The sequence below is a fragment of the Schistocerca cancellata genome, chromosome 4 (genome assembly GCF_023864275.1).
Source record: "Schistocerca cancellata isolate TAMUIC-IGC-003103 chromosome 4, iqSchCanc2.1, whole genome shotgun sequence".
Lineage (NCBI taxonomy): Eukaryota > Metazoa > Arthropoda > Insecta > Orthoptera > Acrididae > Schistocerca > Schistocerca cancellata.
In genome coordinates this window covers 499822810-499844275 of record NC_064629.1, presented here as the reverse complement: position 1 = coordinate 499844275, position 21466 = coordinate 499822810, and the positions used below count along the sequence as shown (strand labels likewise).

The window sequence follows — 21466 nt, the reverse complement described above, 5'->3', positions numbered from 1 at the left end:
AGAAAAAAAAATGAACCAAAGTGACGACCTGATGGAAGTTGGGTCAATAATATGAGAAAACATGCCGGACAACCATGGATTTCTATCACTGAAGACTGTAATGAGTCAAAAACTCTAGAAGTAGCCATTATCCAGTTTGGATGACAAAATGTTGATGCTGATTTTGATGATGGGCGATGGAAGACATTTGATTCCTGGTGTTAAAATAACAAGTAAACATCTCTTTGTAAATGCCAAAGGTTTGTCGGTTGATTTCGCCTACTGTACGCATAGCTGAATGAAAAAGGCGCAAAGTAAAACTTCTTGCCGCTCCAAGAATCGAGCTCTGATGGCATAAATGGTTAGAGTATCCTTACTCCAACCGTGGTCTGGTAGTCTCGAAAGAACTGTCGCAATGAAGAATGTAGAATATTCTTTCCGAATGTAAAAATCTGAGACCAGTGTGATGTTTAAGGCCATGAAAAAAAATGAAATCTAGCACTGTAGTTGGATGAAAATCACTGCTACTGCGTATAATAGCACAGGAAGTGTGTATCATTTAGTCTGAAACCTTTTCAGTTAACTTTCCTTTTGTAAGTATTGTATCTTTCACATTTAATAGCCATCTCTTTAGTTTCTGTGCCGGCACTGAGGAACAGAGTGGGGTCACGGTGGCTGATAAAGGTGTAGAGTGTTATTGCAATTCGATCAATACAAATTCCAGCACATGAATAAGCGAAAAATCATTATTGTTTAGAGAAGACAAATTTGGAGAATACAAGAGGACAAAATTACAGACGCTTGAGTCTAGATAGGATAGCGAGGTCTTATTAACGTCATAGTCGTAGGCGCACTCTGACAACATCACAAAGTACAGGAGACTCCCTTTCAGCGGAGGTGCGTCTGAAATTACCTGGCGTGGCTGACCTATTCTAGAGCCTACAATAACCACTTGCGCAACCCGTTCTGAGTGCTCCGAATGAGGCACAAGAACGAAAGAATCTGGTCGCAGTCTGTATTTTCGTTATTATTTGTTGGAGATACAAAATTCAGTCCAATAGGAAGTTGAATATTGACGCTTTCATCTTATCTCTGGGTCTATTCGTGCAACTATCGTACGGACACCATCAGTGAAAGTGATGAAAGAATGCACAGCTGTCAGTTTCAAGATGGTTTATCCGTGGCTTCTCTACATTGTCTTCAGCACATGTTGTGGTAATGGGCGCATTAACAAAATTACTGATTCGCTCACTCTAACTGAAAATATACGTCTTTTTCTGTGCCCTACGAATATATACTCGCCGGCGCAATGGTGAGTTCTTTGGTTTGCTTCGGGAAGAAAGTGAGCAGACTATAACGTATAAAATATTAGTTCACTTTATTACAATATAGATACCAAGTAAAAACTTCGTACAGTTCATTTCCACAGGAATGTTCCGGGTAAATACAACTTGATACAGAAACTTTTACAAGACTCTCCCTTTGAAGACTGACATAATACTCATATTAAGTTCCCCTAAGACATTTAATACACCACTACTGGCCTGTCTAACAAGGGGAAGGCCTCAGACACGGCCAACCGATTCGGCTCAGATTTGGCAGGTCGCTTGTCTACAACCTAAAACGAAGGAATCTAAGATATTTTTGGTCAACACCCCCGCGTTTTTGAGAAAATCACCCCTAAAAGTTATGACGAGCAATCGACTCAAAGTTGGCAGGATCGATAGATAATTGTAAATAGAGCATTTTTCATCACCAGGGATGGGGTCCGAAGACACATACTTTTCCTGAAATCGAGGTAAGAAACTCTTATAACTGCCGCTTCTGTACCCACATGGTCAACGCTTTTCGCCGACAGCACCGATGGCGTAATGGCCAAGGTAACTGGCTGCGAATCTCGAAGAAACGTAGTGGATGTTATTCTTTTGGTTTGTATTTTTCCATATCTCAATTGATAGGAATAGGAGGGTTAGTAAGGTAAGTAAATCAACAAGGAATGATAATAAGGTAGGCAAATAAATTTCTCAAACCTCTTGGGATAGTAAACAACTACAATGTTACTCCAGGTCATTTTACAATGGCTCTTCCAGTCACTGTTACGTGCCTCACTTTTTTTCGAACAACTAGATGGATGGTACTTGTCATATAAACATTCGAAACAAATATACTCGCGGCACCAAGAGCATCTAATGAATGCAATCTTTCGACAGCTACACTTTTCTTGCCCTATGATATGACGAAGAGGCAACCGGGACAACATAACTCTCCCCGCGTGCATTCTATCCCGTGCCTCGCTGTAAACAAGCGTCGCACGGTTGGCTATCTGTGATCCCTCGTGAGGAAGTCGCAGCACTTTTACTCGGAGTTGTTTTCATGTGACAAGGCTTAAAAGTTTAATACTTTACTAACTAACGGCGTTTGGGAAATTAGTTTGCCTACCTTATTATTATCATTCGTTATTAATTTACTTACCTTGTTAACCCTCCTATCCCTATCAATTGAGATAGGGAAAAATACAAACGAAAAGAATAACATCCGCTAGGTTTCTTCGATATTCGAGCCCGGGTTTTCCGATTCCCAGCCAATTACCTTGGCCGTTGCGCTATCGGCGCTGTAGACGACAGGCGTTAACCATGTGGGTACAGACGCGGCAGTTGTAAAAGTTTCTTACCTCGATTTCTGGAAAAGTATGCGTTTTCGGACGGACCCCATACCTCATGATGAAAAATGCTCTATTTACAATTATCTATCGATCCCGCCAATTTTGACTCGATCGCTCGTTATAACCTTTAGGGGTGATTTTCTCAAAAACGTGGGGATGTTGACCCAAAATATTTTATATTCCTTCGTTTTAGGTTGTACACAAGCGAGCTGCCAAATCTGAGTCGAATCGGTTGGCCGTCTCTGAGACCTTCCCCTTGTAAGACGATGCCGTCGTCTTGAACGCTGACTACAAACTGGGCCATGTGTTCCTCTACTCAGCCGTAAAAACACGAGCCGTTGCGGTGGCGTGGAGAGAAGATCTACGAGGCGTGGCCACCCTGGTGTTTCTCATTCATCTGTGTGGCATGTACCGACTATACTCTATTGTGGTTTCGGACCGAGGAACCAACCTTACCTTCGAGCTCCACTCTTCAGGCAACACCATATACAAACAGTGACACACATTGGCATTAGAACGATGGCTATCAATTACTGTTATGAATTTTAGTGAGAGATAAATGTCTCATCAAAAAAGCTATCAAGCTTAGGCGGTAAGCACAGTGACAGTTTACAGTACTAAGGTTTCCCAGCACAGTAAGTTTCCGGCTAAATTAGCATAAATCACAGCGACACAATCTGACCATTCAGCCGCTATAACGATACGCAAAACAATGAAGACAGTCCTCTCAGTGGTCATCCGTGGCCAGTAACGTCGTCTTGTGAGTGCTATCTGCAAATTACGGCATAGCTTCTAGGTACCACGAGGAGAATGTAACAGGAAACTGGGAAGGGTGTGTCGACCCGCACTGTACGTAACCATCGTCACAAGACCATTACGAAGAAGCTACAAACCCTCAAGCACCATGGTACTCGTAGAAATGGAGAAGAGAACACCAGGAATGGAATCTGGATCGACAGTATCGGGCTGTCTGCATCGCGGAATGGAGGTGCGAGAGTGTGGAGACGGCCTGGCATCATCCCAAAACTCAGGCCTGTAGTATTACGTGTACACCGACAAGATGAGTCAGTCATGTTTAGGGCCTGTATAACTACTAGTGAGACCCGCGTACGGCCATCCTGATTTAAGTATTCCATTATTTCCCTAAATCGCTTCAGCCAAATGCCTTGATGACTCCTTTGGAAGGGCACGGCCAGTTTCCTTACTCATCCTTCCCTAATCCGAGCTTGTGCTCCAAACACTAGCCTCCTCCATAACTGATGAGGTCAACATGAGGGCTGAGCAGTATCGTGGCAAGACCCTTCGACATATTTTCCAACCATGCCGTGAAAGATTTCAGCGATGGGTTCGTCGTTCAACACGATAATGCACAAGCACACTGTGTTCACCACGCTAACACGTTTCTTCAAGAGGCATGTATCAATCGAAATGAGAAGTCTCTAGTGTCTGCTGAAATGAAGGCTAGTGACCGTGTTTGGGACCAACTGAAACTTTCTCTGCGTCTTCGCAAGAATCGTACTCACACACTGGGTGATCTCAGAAGGGTCGCCATAGAAGAGTGGGACAGGCTTGAGATGCAAAATCCCGAGTACAGTGTCGACAACACGTCAAGGATCGTCGGTAAAGCAGATGCCAGACTGAGATTCATTGGAAGAATCCTAAGGAAATGCAATCCGAAAACAAAGGAAGTAGGTTACAGTACGCTTGTTCGCCCACTGCTTGAATACTGCTCAGCAGTGTGGGATCCGTACCAGATAGGGTTGATAGAAGAGATAGAGGAAATCCAACGGAGAGCATCGCGCTTCGTCACAGGATCATTTAGTAATCGCGAAAGCGTTACAGAGATGATAGATAAACTCCAGTGGAAGACTCTGCAGGAGAGACGCTCAGTAGCTCGGTACGGGCTTTTGTCAAAGTTTTGAGAACATACCTTCACCGAAGAGTCAAGCAGTATATTGCTCCCTCCTATGTATATCTCGCAAAGAGACCATGAGGATAAAATCAGAGAGATTAGAGCCCACACAGAGGCATACCGACAATCCTTCTTTCCACGAACAATACGAGACTGGAATAGAAGGGAGAACCGATAGAGGTACTGAAGGTACCCTCCGCCACACACCGTCAGGTGGCTTGCGGAGTATGGATGTAGATGTAGATGTAGAAGGAGGATCCACGTACGTTACAAGGGACGTGATGGAGCAACAAAGGTTTTAATGTTACCCAGTAGAAAATTTTGAGTTCACAGGTGTGCGTTTTCCAATAGACGTCCGTTACTTAATATATATACTTCGAAAAGACCTATTCATTCAGTCCCTGTTCCTCTAGCATCTAAGCCCAAACACTTTCACAAGTACGCAGATGGTGTGAAACCTGTTTTTGAGCAATCAATTGAATTTCATCGTCTCCAGTCATTGTGAATAATCCAGATTTTATTGGATATACTAAAGTTGAGAAATGCACATTTTTCTCTTTCAGACGATGGATGACACACTGAAACGAGACCTTGACGATGTGGAGAAGAAAGTGGAAGAAACTGCCGCTCGGTTGAGAAATATTAGAATGGATCTCATCAGAAAAAAGGTACAGTCACATTTGTTATTTGTCTGTATTCCAAAAAATGGTGACGATACAGTGTTTGGACAGTGTTTGATACAATGCTTGGGAAACTACAGGGCAGGAATATATGTTTATTTGCTGTCGTCACAAGAACCTAAGAAACATCAGGCCTACTTGCGAGTACTTAGGTCTCAGTTTCGTCCTGGAAATATGTAATTAGAATTTAGACTGATAAATTACAATACATTCCAATTCCATAACCTCTAACATCAGTACATAGAATAACTTCTTTTTACACAAATGTTTAATGTTGCACAAGTGGCATGTTTTAGTAATTTGTCATCACCTACATAATTGTTATCAGTGAATGGGGGCTTTAAGAACTTCGAACAATGTTTGCAGATTGAAAACAATGAACTGTCATTTAGAATATGTCGCTATGGCTTCTTGTTTATTAGTTCGAAGGATCTATAATTAGTGGAGGCAGAGCTAACGCACGACGGAACAATATTATCCTTGCGATATAAGCTTCATAATTGCGGAACAGCATGAAATCATTTCAATGCATGATGCCTGTTCTTATAAGCAGATCATTTAAATTAAACAGCCACTATTCACTTTAAACCAATGTCCATAGGTCTAAATTCAATTGCTCTCGTGTCCTTTATATGAGCTCTTATTAGAGAAGTTAGTGGCAACGATAGTGCGTAGATATCTATATTTTTAATACATTAAATTTACAATTATTGTAACTAATGAAATACCTTTAATGGAGGTTTGTGCACAATGTAAACACAGAAATCCACGCTTTATCATTTTAGTTAGTTCCCATAGTTAAATATAGCAATATAAGTGATCCACTGTGCATTCACGAGACGTGAAAAGGAAGGAAGCTACGGATGAATGCCTCATCGACGCCGAGGTTAATTAGAGTTGGAGCACAATCTCGAATGGTACAGGAGTAGGGAAATATACTGAACGTATTCTTCTCGAATATATCATACTGGTATTTGAATTCTGCGATATAGTGCCATCATGACCAAGCACTAAGCACTTCTCCGTCCCGCTCGTTCACAAAAGATAATCCTTCATATTTCTAAAAACAGTGCAGGCTGTATTTTGTACTAATCGAATTTACAGCATCGATTTATCGGTTCTTGAATTAACCAATTTTTCTGGAAATCAGTTAGGTTCTCTCGAAATGTTAGCAGAGCTAACACTGCTACACTGAACTTCAAAGGTTCACCTTGATTACATCTGCTGCTGGCAACAAAAAAGCATCTGAAGTGCAAAACAAACGTGTTTATTACTTATATATACTATGTGAAGAAAAGTGTCTGGATTCTCTTACGTCATATGGAATTCACCACAAGATGTAACGAGAGGCAGACCCACCAGTAGAGAAGGAGGCGGAGAATACTGTGTTGTCAGCAGAGATTACCTATTGCTGTTAATGCTTCGCTTCTAGACAATCATTAACAACAGGATGGGTCGATCAGGAGAGCTTAGTAACATCGAACGTGGACTACTCTTTGGATGTCTCCTAAGAAACAAAACCTTCCGGAACAGATCAACCCTTGTATTGCTGACCAAGAGGGCTGTTGGTGATGTGATTGTGAAGTGGAAACGAGAAGTAACAACCACAGTTAATTCAAGAACAAGCAGACTTCATGTGCTAGAGGACGCGGACCGTCGAGCATTGCGGAGGGTGGTTGTAAAAAGACGCATGTTACCAGCGGAAGGAATCAATGGTTAGTTTCGAACTGCTGTCAGCAGTCCAGCTAGCACAATCATTGTGCATAGGGAGTTAAAAAGAATAGGGTATGGTGGTGGAGGAGCTCCTCGTAAGCCACATATTTGTGTAGTCAATGCTAAGCGACGCTTGAAGTGGTGTAAAAGGGGACACCACTGGACTGTGGATGGTAGGAAACGAGTTATTTTGAGTGACGAATCACACCATACCATGTGGAAATCCGATGGAAGACTTTGTGTTTGGTGAATGCCGAGAGAACTTTACATGACATCATCTACAGCGCCAACACCGAAGCACAGATGAGGTGGTGTTAAGGTATGGTGACCTCTTTTTGTGACTAGGTTGTGGTTTCCCTATTGCTATGGAAAAATATGAAGACATTGTACAACACTGCGTACTGTGTACAGTAGAGAAACACTTCAGAGATGATGATTCATTGTATTAGCATGAAAATGCGTCCAGTCATGATGCGCATATGTGAGACAATGTTTTGTGTACAGTATTATTCCCGCAATGGCCTGGACTGCCGAGAGTCCCTACTGGAGCCCAGTGGAACTCCTTTAGGATGAGTTACAACTTTAATTTCGCTCCTGAGTCCAGTGTCGAACATCACAACCCTCTCAAATTTCGTCTTTCGAGGATGGATGAGCTGTCATTCCTCCACAGAAATTCAGACACCTAACTGAAAGTGTCACCAGCTAATTTCAAGCCTTCATAAATGCAAAGGGTGGACACACCTAATATTAATGTCCATTAATTGGTATCCGGGCACATTTGCTGAGATAGTGTATGTTTTCCTTCAGTCACGAGTGAGGCAAATTTTACATCTTGGTACATACCAAAGACAAATTAAGATGAAACGGAAACGAGACTTTTCACCAGCTTCGTACTTTCAGGTAACTTCTTTACTGTGACAAACTTATAAAACGGCTCTGTCTTCAGTGTTCAAATGTGTGTGAATTCCTATGGGGCCAAACTGCTGACGTCATTGGTCCCCAGACTTACACACTACTTAAACTAACTTACACTAAAGACAACACACACACGCACGCCCAGGGGAGCACTCGAAACTCCAGCGGGAGCGGCCGCCCGATTCGTGACATGGCGCCTCTAGCCGCGCGGCCACTAGCTCTGTCTTGGGATGTCTATTTTTATACTTCAGTTTTCACATTGAAATAGTTTCTAAGACCACAATCGAGATACGTTAGTTAAAGTCGCAAACTGTCCATGCCTATTAAGCAAGGTGAACACACTACTGGCCATTAAAACTACTACACCACGAAGATGACGTGCTACAGACGCGAAATTTAACCGAAAGGAAGAAGATGCTGTGATATGCAAATGATTAACTTTTCAGAGCATTCACACAAGGTTGGCACCGGTGGCAACACCTACAACGTGCTGACATGAGGAAAGTTTCCAACCGATTTCTCATACACAAACAGCAGTTGACCGGCTTTGCCTGGAGAAACGTTGTTGTGACGCCTCGTGTAAGGAGGAGAAATGCGTTCCATCACGTTTCCGACTTTGATAAAGGTCGGATTCTAGCCTATCGCGACTGCCGTTTATCGTATCGCGACATTGCTGCTCTCGTTGGTCGGAGATCCAATGACTGTTAACAGAGTATGGAATCGGTGGGTTCAGGAGGTTAATACGGAACGCCGTGCTGGATCCCAAAGGCCTCGTATAACTAACATTAGAGATGACAGCCATCTTATCCGCATGGCTGTAACGGATCGTGCAGCCACGTCTCGATCCCTGAGTCAACAGATGGGGACGTTTGCAGGACAACAACCATCTGCACGAGCAGTTCGACGACGTTTGCAGCAGCATGGACTATCAGCTCGGAGACCATGGCTGCGGTTCGGTTACCCTTGACGCTGCATCACAGTCAGGAGCGCTTGCGATGGTGTACTCAACGAGGAACCTGGGTGCACGAATGGCAAAACGTAATTTTTTCGGATGAATCCAGGTTCTGTTTAGAGCATCATGATGATCGCATCCGTGTTTGGTGACATCGCAGTGAACGCACATTCGAAGCGTGTATTCGTCATCGCTATACTGGCGTATAACCTGACGTGATGGTATGGGGTGCCATTGGTTACACGTCTCGGTTACCTCTTGTTCGCATTGACGACACTTTGAATAGTGGACGTTACATTTCAGATGTGTTACGACCATTGGCTCTACCCTTCATTCGATTCCTGCGGAACCCTACATTTCAGCAGGATAATGCACGACCGCATGTTGCAGGTCCTGTACGGCCCTTTCTAGATACAGAAAATGTTCGACTGCTGCCCTGACCAGCACATTCTCCAGATCTCTCACCAATTGAAAACGTCTGGACAATGGTGGCCAAGCAACTGGCTCGTCACAATACGCCAGTCACTACTCTTGATGAACTGTGGTATCGTGTTGAAGCTGCATGGGTAGCTGTACCTGTACACACCATCCAAGCTGTGTTTGACTCAATGCCCAGACGTATCAAGGCCGTTATTACGGCCAGAGGTGGTTGTTCTGGGTACTGATTTCTCAGAATCTATGCACCCAAACTGCGTGAAAATGTAATCACATGTCAGATCTAGTATAATATATTTGTCCAATGAATACCCATTTATCATCTGCATTTTTTCTTGGTGTAGCAATTTTAGTGGCCAGTAATGTATATCATTGACGATTTTTTTTTCCAGCAGTGGCAGCTAAAATTCAAGTAACAATACTTTTTTGAAAATTTTTTCACCTAGAAATAATGGCAACAATAGATCCAAATCCGCATACGTAGAATCACAAAATTGGCATTTCAGTTAGTTCAGATCATAATGCTGGTGCAATACTGATGTGTGTCAGTAACTAATGGACGGACTATAATCACAGTGACTGGAAGGGATTGGATCACCGACGTGGCTATAGCGTGAAGTGACTCTCATCTTGTCCGCGTGAAAGTAACGGACAACGAAACTACGACCACAAAAAAATTGTTCAAATGGATCTGAGCACTATGGGACTTAACATCTGTTGTCATCAGTCCCCTAGAACTTAGAATTAACCTAAGGACATCACACACATCCATGCCCGAGGCAGGATTCGAACCTGCGCCGTAGCAGTCGCGCGGTTCCTGACTCAGCGCCTAGAACCGCTAGACCACCGCGGCCGGCAAACTACGTCCACAATGTTGGTTTAACACTGGAGCACAGTGCCAGGTATGGATCTATCTGTCCGCACAGTTCGATACGGTCTGCTATGGGCCGCACTGTGGCAGAAATTACATTGCCTCTGCTTCCATTATGCAAAATCTGCATACTTTTCAAACTGCAACAGTACATTAACGCCATCACCGGCCTTCTGAGTAGAAAAAATTTGTATTTCCGGAGCAGTCTCGCTTCAATCTGCCATACAGTAAGGGATGCGAATATCTTACGCGCCACCACAGTAATCGGAACTTGACAGTCCGTGTTCTTTAACGGCACAACAGAGAAATTTCAAGGATGATAGGATGATTGGATACAAAATGCGGTCTCTACTCTTACTTATTAAGGACATTCTGAACAGCAGCCAATACATATAGGAAGGTTTACTGCCCCAGATACTGATTACACTTAAAATTAGTTATAATATCAACGACGTCGTTTCTTAATCAAATGTTGTAATTTTTAATAAATTTTCGCAAATTTAGCAGATTGTAGTACCGAAGGTGCTTACACAAATGTTTTTAAACACAGTGCCGACAACGACACAACAAAAGGAGTGCTGCAGTATGTCTAATTAGTTAACCTCACTACTATATAAAGGAGTTCTATGAGAATCTATACGTAAGAAACTACTGGATGAGAGGCGAAAGACCGAAACGCGCAGTGCAGTGTGAACGTAAGAAATAATCAAGAGCCAATACACAATTTGCAATACAATTGAAAGATCACTTTTGCGAGAACCCATAATTGTCTCCCAATGAGAAGCATAACTCGGGCTCATCAACGCTTCCAACAGCAAGATCCGACACAGGCCACAGTATTCCGAGGGCAACAACTAAGTTACTCATGTCGGCAGTTGTTCTTGATCTGAATTCTGGAATATTTACTGCATCTGCTTTGGTGAAGAAATATCAAAATATTCTAAAAAGTAACTTTGCTTTAGTAACGCTGTCATCAGTTGCCGTCATCGGACAGTTATTGATTGTGTGTTGACGTTATGACCAGAATATCCTCCGATTGTCTCCCAGCTTTCGAGAAGGTTTCATTGTGAAAACTACTAAAATTATCTAGCATTCAAGTCTGCTCTAAATTTCGAGCTTCTGTAAAACAAAGAGGATCTTGGAGATTTCACATTCATTTGAATCCGGCATGCTTTTTTGGTTGCTCCTGCAATAATGCCCTGACTTGTCTTGTGTACTAGAAATAATCTGTTCCGTCTCATTAATTTACTTGATGTGAATCTCTCAGTTGCCGTCAATACTATTTCTTTCTATTTAAACCACATCTGGTTTCCTCTTACATAGTTAGCATAGAAGGAAGAGAGATTGTGTCTTGGAAGGCGTTAAGCGAATTTTTATCTGATATTTTAAATAGATAGATTTTGCGTGTAGTTTTGATGGATTTGGCTCTTATGGTATTCAGTCTTACCACAAGAACTCTGTGGTCACTAATCTCTGTATCCGTCATAACGCTCTCTACTTCCTCAGAACTATCTACTGTTAAGAGGTCAATTATTTTATCGCAATAGTTTACGCATCGTGAGGGATAATCAAATAATTGCTGAAAAAATTTCATAAAATACAAAAAAAAGTGGTTCAAATGGCTCTGAGCACTATGGGACTCAACTGCTGAGGTCATTAGTCCCCTAGAACTTAGAACTAGTTAAACCTAACCAACCTAAGGACATCACACACATCCACGCCCGAGGCAGGATTCGAACCTGCGACCGTAGCGGTCTCGCGGTTCCAGACTGCAGCGCCAGAACCGCGCGGCCACTTCGGCCGGCATAAAATACATTTCGTACAATTTCGGTGCATGTTTTGCGCCTATCATTGGCTTTAAACATGTATTTTCACCAACGCACAAAAGGTAGATTGGACTAACCGAATAAAGCAATGTTGTTTTTAAGACAAAGGCTTCATATTGGCACGAAACTAGCAGAGTAGCACCGTGGTCTGGTGGTTATGGTACTGAACTGCTGCATCGAGGGTCATGAGTCCAGAACTCACGTGAACTGTGGAGTTTAAATTTTTATATTCGGTTCGAGTACATTCTAGAAGTATCCACAAATGTCAAGAATTATTGTACAGGTATGTCCTGTAGCTGTATATTTACTGTAAGTGTTCTGGCCGGAGGCAGTTCTCTCCGCTCTCCTGTATGTCCAAGTGCTGAACAAAGCTTCGTTAAGTGAAGTTAGTGTTCGTCATTCATCAATTACACCTTCTTCTACGTGACATTGTTCTGGTGGAGGTGCTGGGGGGCATTGGAACTTGTGATAGCACACATTATCGACGACACAGCGACTCCCATCACGCCACGGCAGAGCCGCCGTTTACGTGGCGAGAAACCCGAGTTCGAGCCGTATTCCACAGATCGCAATCTGTCGGAGACAGAGGAAGAAAAGGACGTGACGATGACAGCAACTGTGTGCCACCACATGAGACATCATTCCGGGTTCTCTGGTGACGATTGCCAAGATCCAAATAAGTGGCGGAAGATATAAGAACGTATAGGCAAATTTAACAAATGGAATGACAGAAAACGACTTCATAAAATGGTGCCAGTATATCGAGACAATGCATCAAAAATGAATTACACGCAAGAAGTTTGAACGGCTTAAAAACGTCGTATCGATGTCTGTGATGGAGGAAGCAATTGATTTCACAAGTATTCTTCGTCAGATAGTGAGAGAGGAAGTTTAGAAGACACTTAGATTGCACGGAGAGCAAAAAAACCGAGACACTTCAAGCGGTCATAAGGGAGGAAGTGGAACACACATTGAAACCAATCTCTCGTCCATCATTTCCCTTTAAAACGGGGAAAAAGTTGAGACTCAGATGAAGTTACGTACCTACAGTGCCGCTTGAGGAACCTGTTTGGGCACCAAGGAAGACTGACGTCTGGAGGACCCAGGATAACCAACCAGTATGTTTCCATTGCGGACGACCGGGACATGTGGTGCGCTATTGTCGAGAAAGGTGGTGGATATTTGATGACGTCCGCGCCAGAAGACAGCAGACCGATCTTAGCTGACGCCAACCCCGAGACGACGAAGATGAACGAGAAGATGTGGGTGCAGGACGATGTAGGTCACCATCGCCGCAAGCTAGCCGCGGGAGAGGACGTTCCCAACGCGCCGATGAAGGTCTCCATCGCAGTTTAGAAACTGCAGCCGATCACCTAGCCGCCGCAACCTAGAAAACAAAAGGGTGCGACATTCTTTGGAGGTGAGGACGCCGAAGAGCAAAATCCTACACCGTCTACCACTACAAAAATGATTGGAAACTACGTCGATATCCTCATGGATGGCCGACCAGCTCAAGCTCTTGTGGAATCTGGAGCATCATATCCAGTCATTTCGGAGAAGTACCGTCGCCAGTTGCAGAAAACCGTATTCATCGACAGCAAAATATCTCTGCTGAAGGTGGCTAATGGGAAATATGTAAAACCTACGGGAAGATGTACGATTCGTGTGGATATAAGTGGTCATAAATAGCCCTTACAATTCATCGTCTTACAAGAATGTAGTCATGACGTCATTCTCGGATGGGACTTTTTGAAAGCTTCTCAGGCAATTATAGACTGTGGTCGCTCGAAGATTATGCTAGACGAGATTAGATACTGTGGACAGGAAGATGCGCATCCGATTGTGTGGATACTATGAGTGCTGGATCAAGTGATCATTTCTGCAGTCAGCGCTAGAGAGGTAACTGTCATGTATCATGCCATGCATCAACCCATGGATCTTGTAGTGGAATGTAAGAGAAGTATGCCACTGAAAAATAATTTGGTCATCCTATCCTCTGCCGTTTCGTTTAAGACCGGATTCGGTGAATTGTGGGTAGTCAACTGTCGCCGAGAACCACAGATCCTTCCAAGACGCATGCTGATCCGTTAATTGAAGAGCAGCTGAGCCTCACAGACACCTGTAGACGAAATTAGCTCTACCACTACGGGACAAGATCTTATACCTCGACTATGACCTAATCTCACTAAAGAACAACAGAAGAAGCTACTTGCCATTCTTCGAGAGTTCTCTGAATGCTTCAATCCACAGGTGAAGATCAAATTAGACAAATCGACGGTGAAGCACCGGATTAGTACTGGAGACCATCGACCAATAAGCCAAAGAGCATACCGTGTGTCAGCAATGGAACGTCGAATAAATCGCGACGAGGTAGAGATAATGATGAAGAATGACATCATTCAGCCTTCGCAGACCCTTGGTCGTCACCAGTGGTTCGTCATGAAGAAGGCTGGCAGTTGGCGCTTTTTTGTTGATTACAGGAAGCTTAATAAGATAACTGAAAAAGACGATTCCCCTCTTCCACGAACTGACGATACACTAGATTGTCTGAAGGGGGCTAACTTTTTCTCAACAATAGACATGTACTCGGGATACTGGCAAATCGAAGTAGATGAGGCTGATCGTGAGAAAACTGCATTCATCACCCCTGAGGGCCTGTATGAATTTAAGGTAATGAGCTTCGGTTTGTGTAATGCACCAGCTACTATTTAACTGATGATGGATAATCTCCTAAGTCACCTGAAATGGACGATGTGTCTTTGTTATTTAGATAACATTATTGTGTTCTCAGAGACATTGGATGACGACATAAAAAGACTGAGGGCCGTTCTTAAGCGTCTCCAACAAAAAAGTGTATCTTTGGAGCAAAATAAATCAAAATACTTTGACACCTTGTGTCAAACGGAGGTGTGCGGCCAGACCCAGAGAAGCTGTGATCTATAACGGAATTTACTGTTCCTCGAAGTATTAGCGATGTGAGAAGCTTGTCCAGATTATGTTCTTATTACCGGAGTTTTAGCAAAGACTTTTGCATCAAAGCCAGGCCACTCCAAGAGTTGTTAAAAGCCGATGCTAAATTTATCTGGGGTGGTGCTCAACAACATTCTTTCGATGTGCTGCGAAAGGCTCTGACGACTAATCCTGTACTTGGTCTGTATGATGAGAGAGCACCTACTGAACTACACACAGTTGCCTGTGGGTAAGATATCGGTGCTGTTCTGGTGCAAATTTCGGATGGAAAAGATAAGGTTATAGCCTATGCTTCTAGGACACTTACAAAACCCGAGAGAATCTACTCAACTACAGAAAGAGAATGTCTTGCTGTTATCTGGGCGATGTGCAAATTTCGACAGTATCTCTATGGAAAGCCATTCACAGTTGTTACAGACCATCATTCACTTTGTTGGCTGACAGGTCTTAAGGATCCAACAGGTCGACTCACCAGGTGGGCAGTATGTCTTCAAGAGTATGACGTTACCATAGTGTACAAAAGTGGAAGAAAGCACCAAGATGCCGACGGTCTTTCAATAAGTCCTGTACAAGACCAACAAGACTTTGATGAAGATAGTGACTGTTTGGCTGCAGCCCAGGTTCTCTCTGCTGAGCCGAAGAAGGAAGCAAAGATATCCCAAATTATGCTCGCCTTAAATCTGTCAGAGGATGTGAAAGGACAATTTATGGTAGTTAATGGATTACTTTGCAAAAACAACTTTGATCCGTTTGGAAAGAGGTGGCTACCAGTGATTCCAAACACATGCGCTTAGATGCTCTACAGAAATTCCATGACACACCTGAGGCCGGACATTTAAGATTTATTAAGAGGAGGAGGAGGAGATTAGTGTTTAACGTCCCGTCGACAACGAGGTCATTATAGACGGAGCGCAAGCTCCGGTTAGGGAAGGATGGGGAAGGAAATCGGCCGTGCCCTTTCAAAGGAACCATCCCGGCATTTTCCTGAAACGATTTAGGGAAATCACGGAAAATCTAAATCAGGGTGGCTGGAGACGGGATTGAACCGTCGTCCTTCCGAATGCGAGTCCAGTGTGCTAGATTTATTAAGACCTACGTTGCAATCCGGAAGAGATTTTCCTGGCGAGGTCTATTTAGGAGTGTCCGTCACTATGCGTCGCAGTGTCGAGAGTGCCAGAGGAGAAAGACATATTCTCAGAAACCACCTGGCCGATTCATACCAACTCCACCAGCAAAAACGTCTTTCCAGCGTGTTGCGATTGACCTCCTCGGACGATTTCCAACGTCTGCTAGTGGCAATAGGTGGATTATTGTTTATACTGATTATCTGACACACTGTACTATTACAAAAGCCATGAAAACAGCAGAAGCATCACCAGTAACCAAATTCATCGTGGAAGACATTGTATCACAACATGGTGCCCCAAGGTCGTTAATTACGGATCGGGGGAAAGTTTTTCAATCCAATCTTGTGATAGAGATAAACCGTCGGCGCAAAATTACTCATCGCAAGACGACTGCCTACCATCCACAAACTAACGGGCTTACTGGACGCCTTAATAATGCCTTGGCCGACATGCTATCAATGTTCGTCAGTGTTGAGCAGAGTGAATGGTATGAGGTGCTACCTTTCGTGACGTTTGCCTACAACGATGAACACTGTGTTTCCGTTACATCCTGATGACGTGCACGACGACTACATCGGCCAGGTGTTAACCAGAACTGAGGAAGCTCTGCAGTTAGCTTGACTCCGCAATCTGTATGCTCAAGAAAAAGTTTGCCGAAGGTATGACGCGAGCCACCGCCCTGTTGTTTACCAGCCTGGTGACACCGTCTGGATCTTCACTCCTATTCGGAAGGTTGGTCTCTCTGAGAAGCTCCTCAGGCGTTACTTTGGACCTTATAAGGTTGTAAGACAGTTGTCTGAGGTTACTTATGAAGTTGAAGATTTCGACGCAAACGCAAGACGACGAAAGGTCAGAGATACGGTCCACGTCCTTAGAATGAAGCCCTACAAGGATCCTGCCAGCCAGGGTGAATTCGAAGCTCCAGCGACAGGCAACAATCGGAAAGGTGACGAAGAGCGTAGTGCCAAAAGAAGATCTAAGAAGATCACCCCCATAGTAAGCATCAGTCATCGGGAGCTCATAGTATGCAGGACCGATGACTCGTTCCCGGACTAGGAGGACGTAACACCGAGAAACTGTTCTCTCGAGGAGGAAGCAATGTCGCAGCAGAAGCTGAGTAGCACCTTGGTGTAGTGGTTATGATACTGAACTGCTGCATGGAGGCTCAAATGGTTCAAATGGCTCTGAGCACTATGCGACTTAACTTCTCAGGTCATCAGTCGCCTAGAACTTAGAACTAATCAAACCTAACCAACCTAAGGACATCACACACATCCATGCCCGTGGCAGGATTCAAACCTGCGACCGTAGCGGTCGCTCGGCACCAGACTGTAGCACCCATAACCACACGGCCACTCCGGCCGGCTGCTGCATGGAGGGTCGAGAGTAAAAACTCACGTGGACTGCACAATTTTAATATCTAGATTCGGTTCGAGTGTATTCTAGAAGTGTCCACAAATGTCAAGAATCATTGTACAGGAATGTTCTGTAGCTTTATATATACTGTATGTGTTCTGGCCGGAGGCAGTTCGTTCCGCGCTCTTGTATATGCAAGTGCTGAATAAGTTAGTGTTCGTGATTCATCTAATTACACCTTCCTCTACGTGACAATATTCTGAAGGATGGAATTGTGTCCAGCAATTATCACTTCGCCACAAGATGATGGGTACGAAACTCATTGAAACGTTGCGACAAGACGACGCCACCACTCGGCTGATAACCCGAGAAGAATTCATAAATCCTTATTTGGTTTCCCATGATTGTTGTAATTCACTCAGCTAAATGCCAGGATGGTTCCTTAAAAACGGCCACCACCGTCCATCTCTCCTATCCTCGTCTACTGTCTGTCCTATCCCTAGAAAGAATGTTATGTATGCTGTGTGTTGTATGTTTTGAGCTATTGATTTGCAGTGTATTACCTTGAAAATCCTATATCATTATGTGAAGTTCTTTGAAAGACTAAAAAATAAGTTAAAAAATAAACAACTCAGCTACAATTATAATAATTGTATGAGTCGGGCAAATTTGGGAGTGGGTTGAGGATCTCATGCTTGGGTGGACACAGCCTATTATCTTAGGTGAACAGTCGACCAGTGGAGGATTGGCTTAATGCACGCCCGTGGAGAGTGATTTGGGACCTTTCCTTTCCATGTTTTACATTATTGCCCTGGTAGGCAATATTAATAGCATCCCCAGATTTTTTACAGATGTTGCAATTAACTATAATGATGTGCTATCTCAAAAATGCTGGATTCTTTTACAGTCAGATCTTGCTTAATATTTCAAAATAGTGACAAAACTTGGTAACTATTCATCAATGTCAGATTTTGCACTTCAAAAACGTAAAAGCTTAGGAGACTATCATATCAACTAGCCACAGTTGAAACCAGACATCTCATACAAATATCTGTGTGTAACAATCTCTAGAATATGAAATGAAGTAAACATGTAGATTTACCTGTAGATAAGCAGCTGTCAGATTTCGGATCGTTGGTGGAATACTGGGAGGGAGGAGGATATTGGTGTTTAACGTCAACGAGGTCATTAGGGACGGAGCACAAGCTTGGATTAGGGAAGGATGCGGAAGGAAGTCGGCCGTGCCCTTTCAAAGGAACCATCCCGGCATTTGCCTGGAGTGATCTAGGGAAATCCCGGAAACCCTAAAACAGGATGGCCGGACGCGGGATTGAACCGTCGTCCTCCCGAATGCGAGTCCAGTAGAATACTGAGAAAATTTAGTCAGTCTACAACGAATATTATCTAAAAAATCTAACATTTGATACCATATGATGCACTTCAAAGTATTTTTCAGAGTATGAATGTAGATATTGATGCAGTTTCGCGCATTTGTCAAGCACTCTATTACGAATACTAATACGTTTACCCATACTCAGCGGTAGCACTGTCTCAGCTGCTATGTCACCAAGGCTACTATGAAAACTACCGTAGTCTACGCTTACTTACTGTAGTCTACGGTAGTCTATGGTAGTTTTACAATTCTGCTATAGAACCAATGAACAGACTGACAAGTATCATTTATGTGTGGTAAATATGAACTTCAAAATCTTTAAAGTATCATACACTTGCTCATATCCACATTTTTGTTTGATATAATTTTCAGATAACGGTTCTGTGCTTTTGTGAACATGCAGCGTGATTGATTACTGTATGTCGTTGGAAAGTTATTAATTTATTTTCTTTATAAATGTATTCTAATCACCATACTTCTACTCGTTCTTATCTGAAGTTCTGCATCTACAGAGCATAACACTCTATTTCGAGATCACAAATGCGACATATCTTACAGCCTCGTGATGTTACGACACGCTCGTATAGCAGCCGTTTTTGTTACAAGGTAATCAAGTATGTGTGAAACTCGTGTAAATTTACAGGTAAATTTTAATCGTGATGGCACACAGTAACCTACATGAGCAGTTTTTCAGCCTGTGTATAGTCGTACGCCGTCACCGACAGTCCGCGGTAGCAAGGCTTTCTTTCTTTGCGCGGACTCAGAGAGAATTGTAGCGCGAAAGTAACTGAGAAAGTCACGTAAAAGTAGTCTCACTCGACAGCGCATGTAGATGAGCATGGTGATAACAATTCTGTTATGGTGGTATAATAAGTAATTAACTGTGGGCGCGTGTACTAGTACGTCATGGAACGGGACAAGCAACGCACTTTCACATTTAGTTTGAATCATTTCGTTCGGGAAATGATTGATATACGAGAATATCTGCCGTGAAGCGTTCACAATGCCAAGCACATCGAACTGTGAACTAAACCACAAGGATTAAACGCGAACGTATTCAAATATGCGATGTATACATAACACGAATTTATTACCCTGATGTCTGAGGTTCAATTGACTGGATATCGCGACGGCAAAATATCGTTAAGCTCACGAAAAATCTGCCATTATACTTCTATGATGTGGCTATGAGATAGGTTCTAAAGTGTATCCATTATCAGTATGTAAACAAGGCAACCAAGTAAAGTAAAATTTCAGAACAGAAATCAAATTCTACCACAACGTGTTACTTTGAATAGTTGAACTGTGACTTGTACTTGATCATTACTACATTTCTACAATCGATAGTGCCACGGATGAAGAAGCAGCAGGTTATAAAACTAGTGTAACTTAAGCCACGACGTAGAATGTTAATAACGTTTGTTTTATTTAGAAAGCTTTAAGACTTTTCACATAAAAAAACCGGAGGCATTACTTTTCAGCAAGTCTTCGTACCTGTCAGAGACTTCGACACTAGAGTTGTAAAACAACCATAGGTCACACCCACGTTACCGACACGTTGGCTGTGTTGCGTACCTATCGGGTGCTACCTCATACCAATTGCTTTCCTTACGTGTGCGATCATTGCCTTACTAGATTCCCCTAAAAACTGTTTACAAACTGAGTGAAGGTATATAAAGGGCAGGGTAACATACGGAATATTTTTATTCTACATAATGATCCCCCTGTCTGTCACTTAAGAATACACAGTATTTACAGCAAAACTGAAAGTATCAATGTTGAATTCGGGTTTTATTAGAAAATTGTTGATCTGTAACGTGGAACAGAGGAATTTTGTAGTAAAAATAAATAAAAAATACAGATTCATCATGTAGCGCTAGAAAACCCAACTTCATCACAAAAAGTAAAATAAAAAACTTAAAAAAATAAAAACAGAAATACACTGCCGGCAAAAAATTAGTACACCTGGAAATACGTCATCGATTTTGATCCAATGACGGTATATGCTAGCTGGGAAACAGTAGATGTACTGGTAACGGTTTCAACGTCGTCCACCAACGGATAGTGTAGTGACGTAGCTACTAGTGCGCCATCTCTGTCTACCCTTTAATAGGGAATGATCACAGCCAAAAGGCTCAGCGTGGTGCAAAAGTGTGAAAAAAGCAGGCAATCATACCACTCGTGCTTCCTGCAGTGAACTGGGCGAGACTGATAGGGGTCAACCTGTGGTATTCCAAGTGGCGGGATGGTCATTCCGGAAAACTGCCACACAAGCTGGACGTGCTGTGTTACTTATGCAATGATGCTCAGTGGTCAGATGAACATTCTCACACCCGTAGTAAAGGTTCTGGACGTCCACGCAACACAGACGCCCAGGATCGTATTGTAAGAGCAGCAGTGGCAGATCGTACCACTACGACAGCACAGATAAGAGGGCTTGTGAGACCAGACGTGTCAGCACGAACTTTTGCGAACATGTTATTGGCAGTAGCACTACGGGCACACACATCACCAGCTCGTCTTCCAATCACGTCACATAATCGATGTGCACAGCTCTATTGGTGCTATTAGGGGATCAGTTAGAAGATGGAATGAGGCGCCGTGGTTCTCAGGGACGGAAGTAGATTCTGCCTGCACCAAGTGATGTTCATTTGCTCGTACGACGTAGACATGGT

The 21466-nt window shown here is 43.2% G+C and overlaps 1 protein-coding gene across 1 annotated transcript in view; it reads left to right on the top strand.

Annotated features, from left to right (window-relative positions):
• Nucleotides 1-21466, top strand: part of LOC126184288 (uncharacterized) — a 480787-nt gene that overhangs the window by 358747 nt on the left and 100574 nt on the right. Inside the window, exon 6 of the mRNA XM_049926665.1 lies at nucleotides 5117-5221. Coding sequence (XP_049782622.1) covers nucleotides 5117-5221 — 105 coding nt within the window. The remainder of the gene's footprint in view (nucleotides 1-5116; nucleotides 5222-21466) is intronic.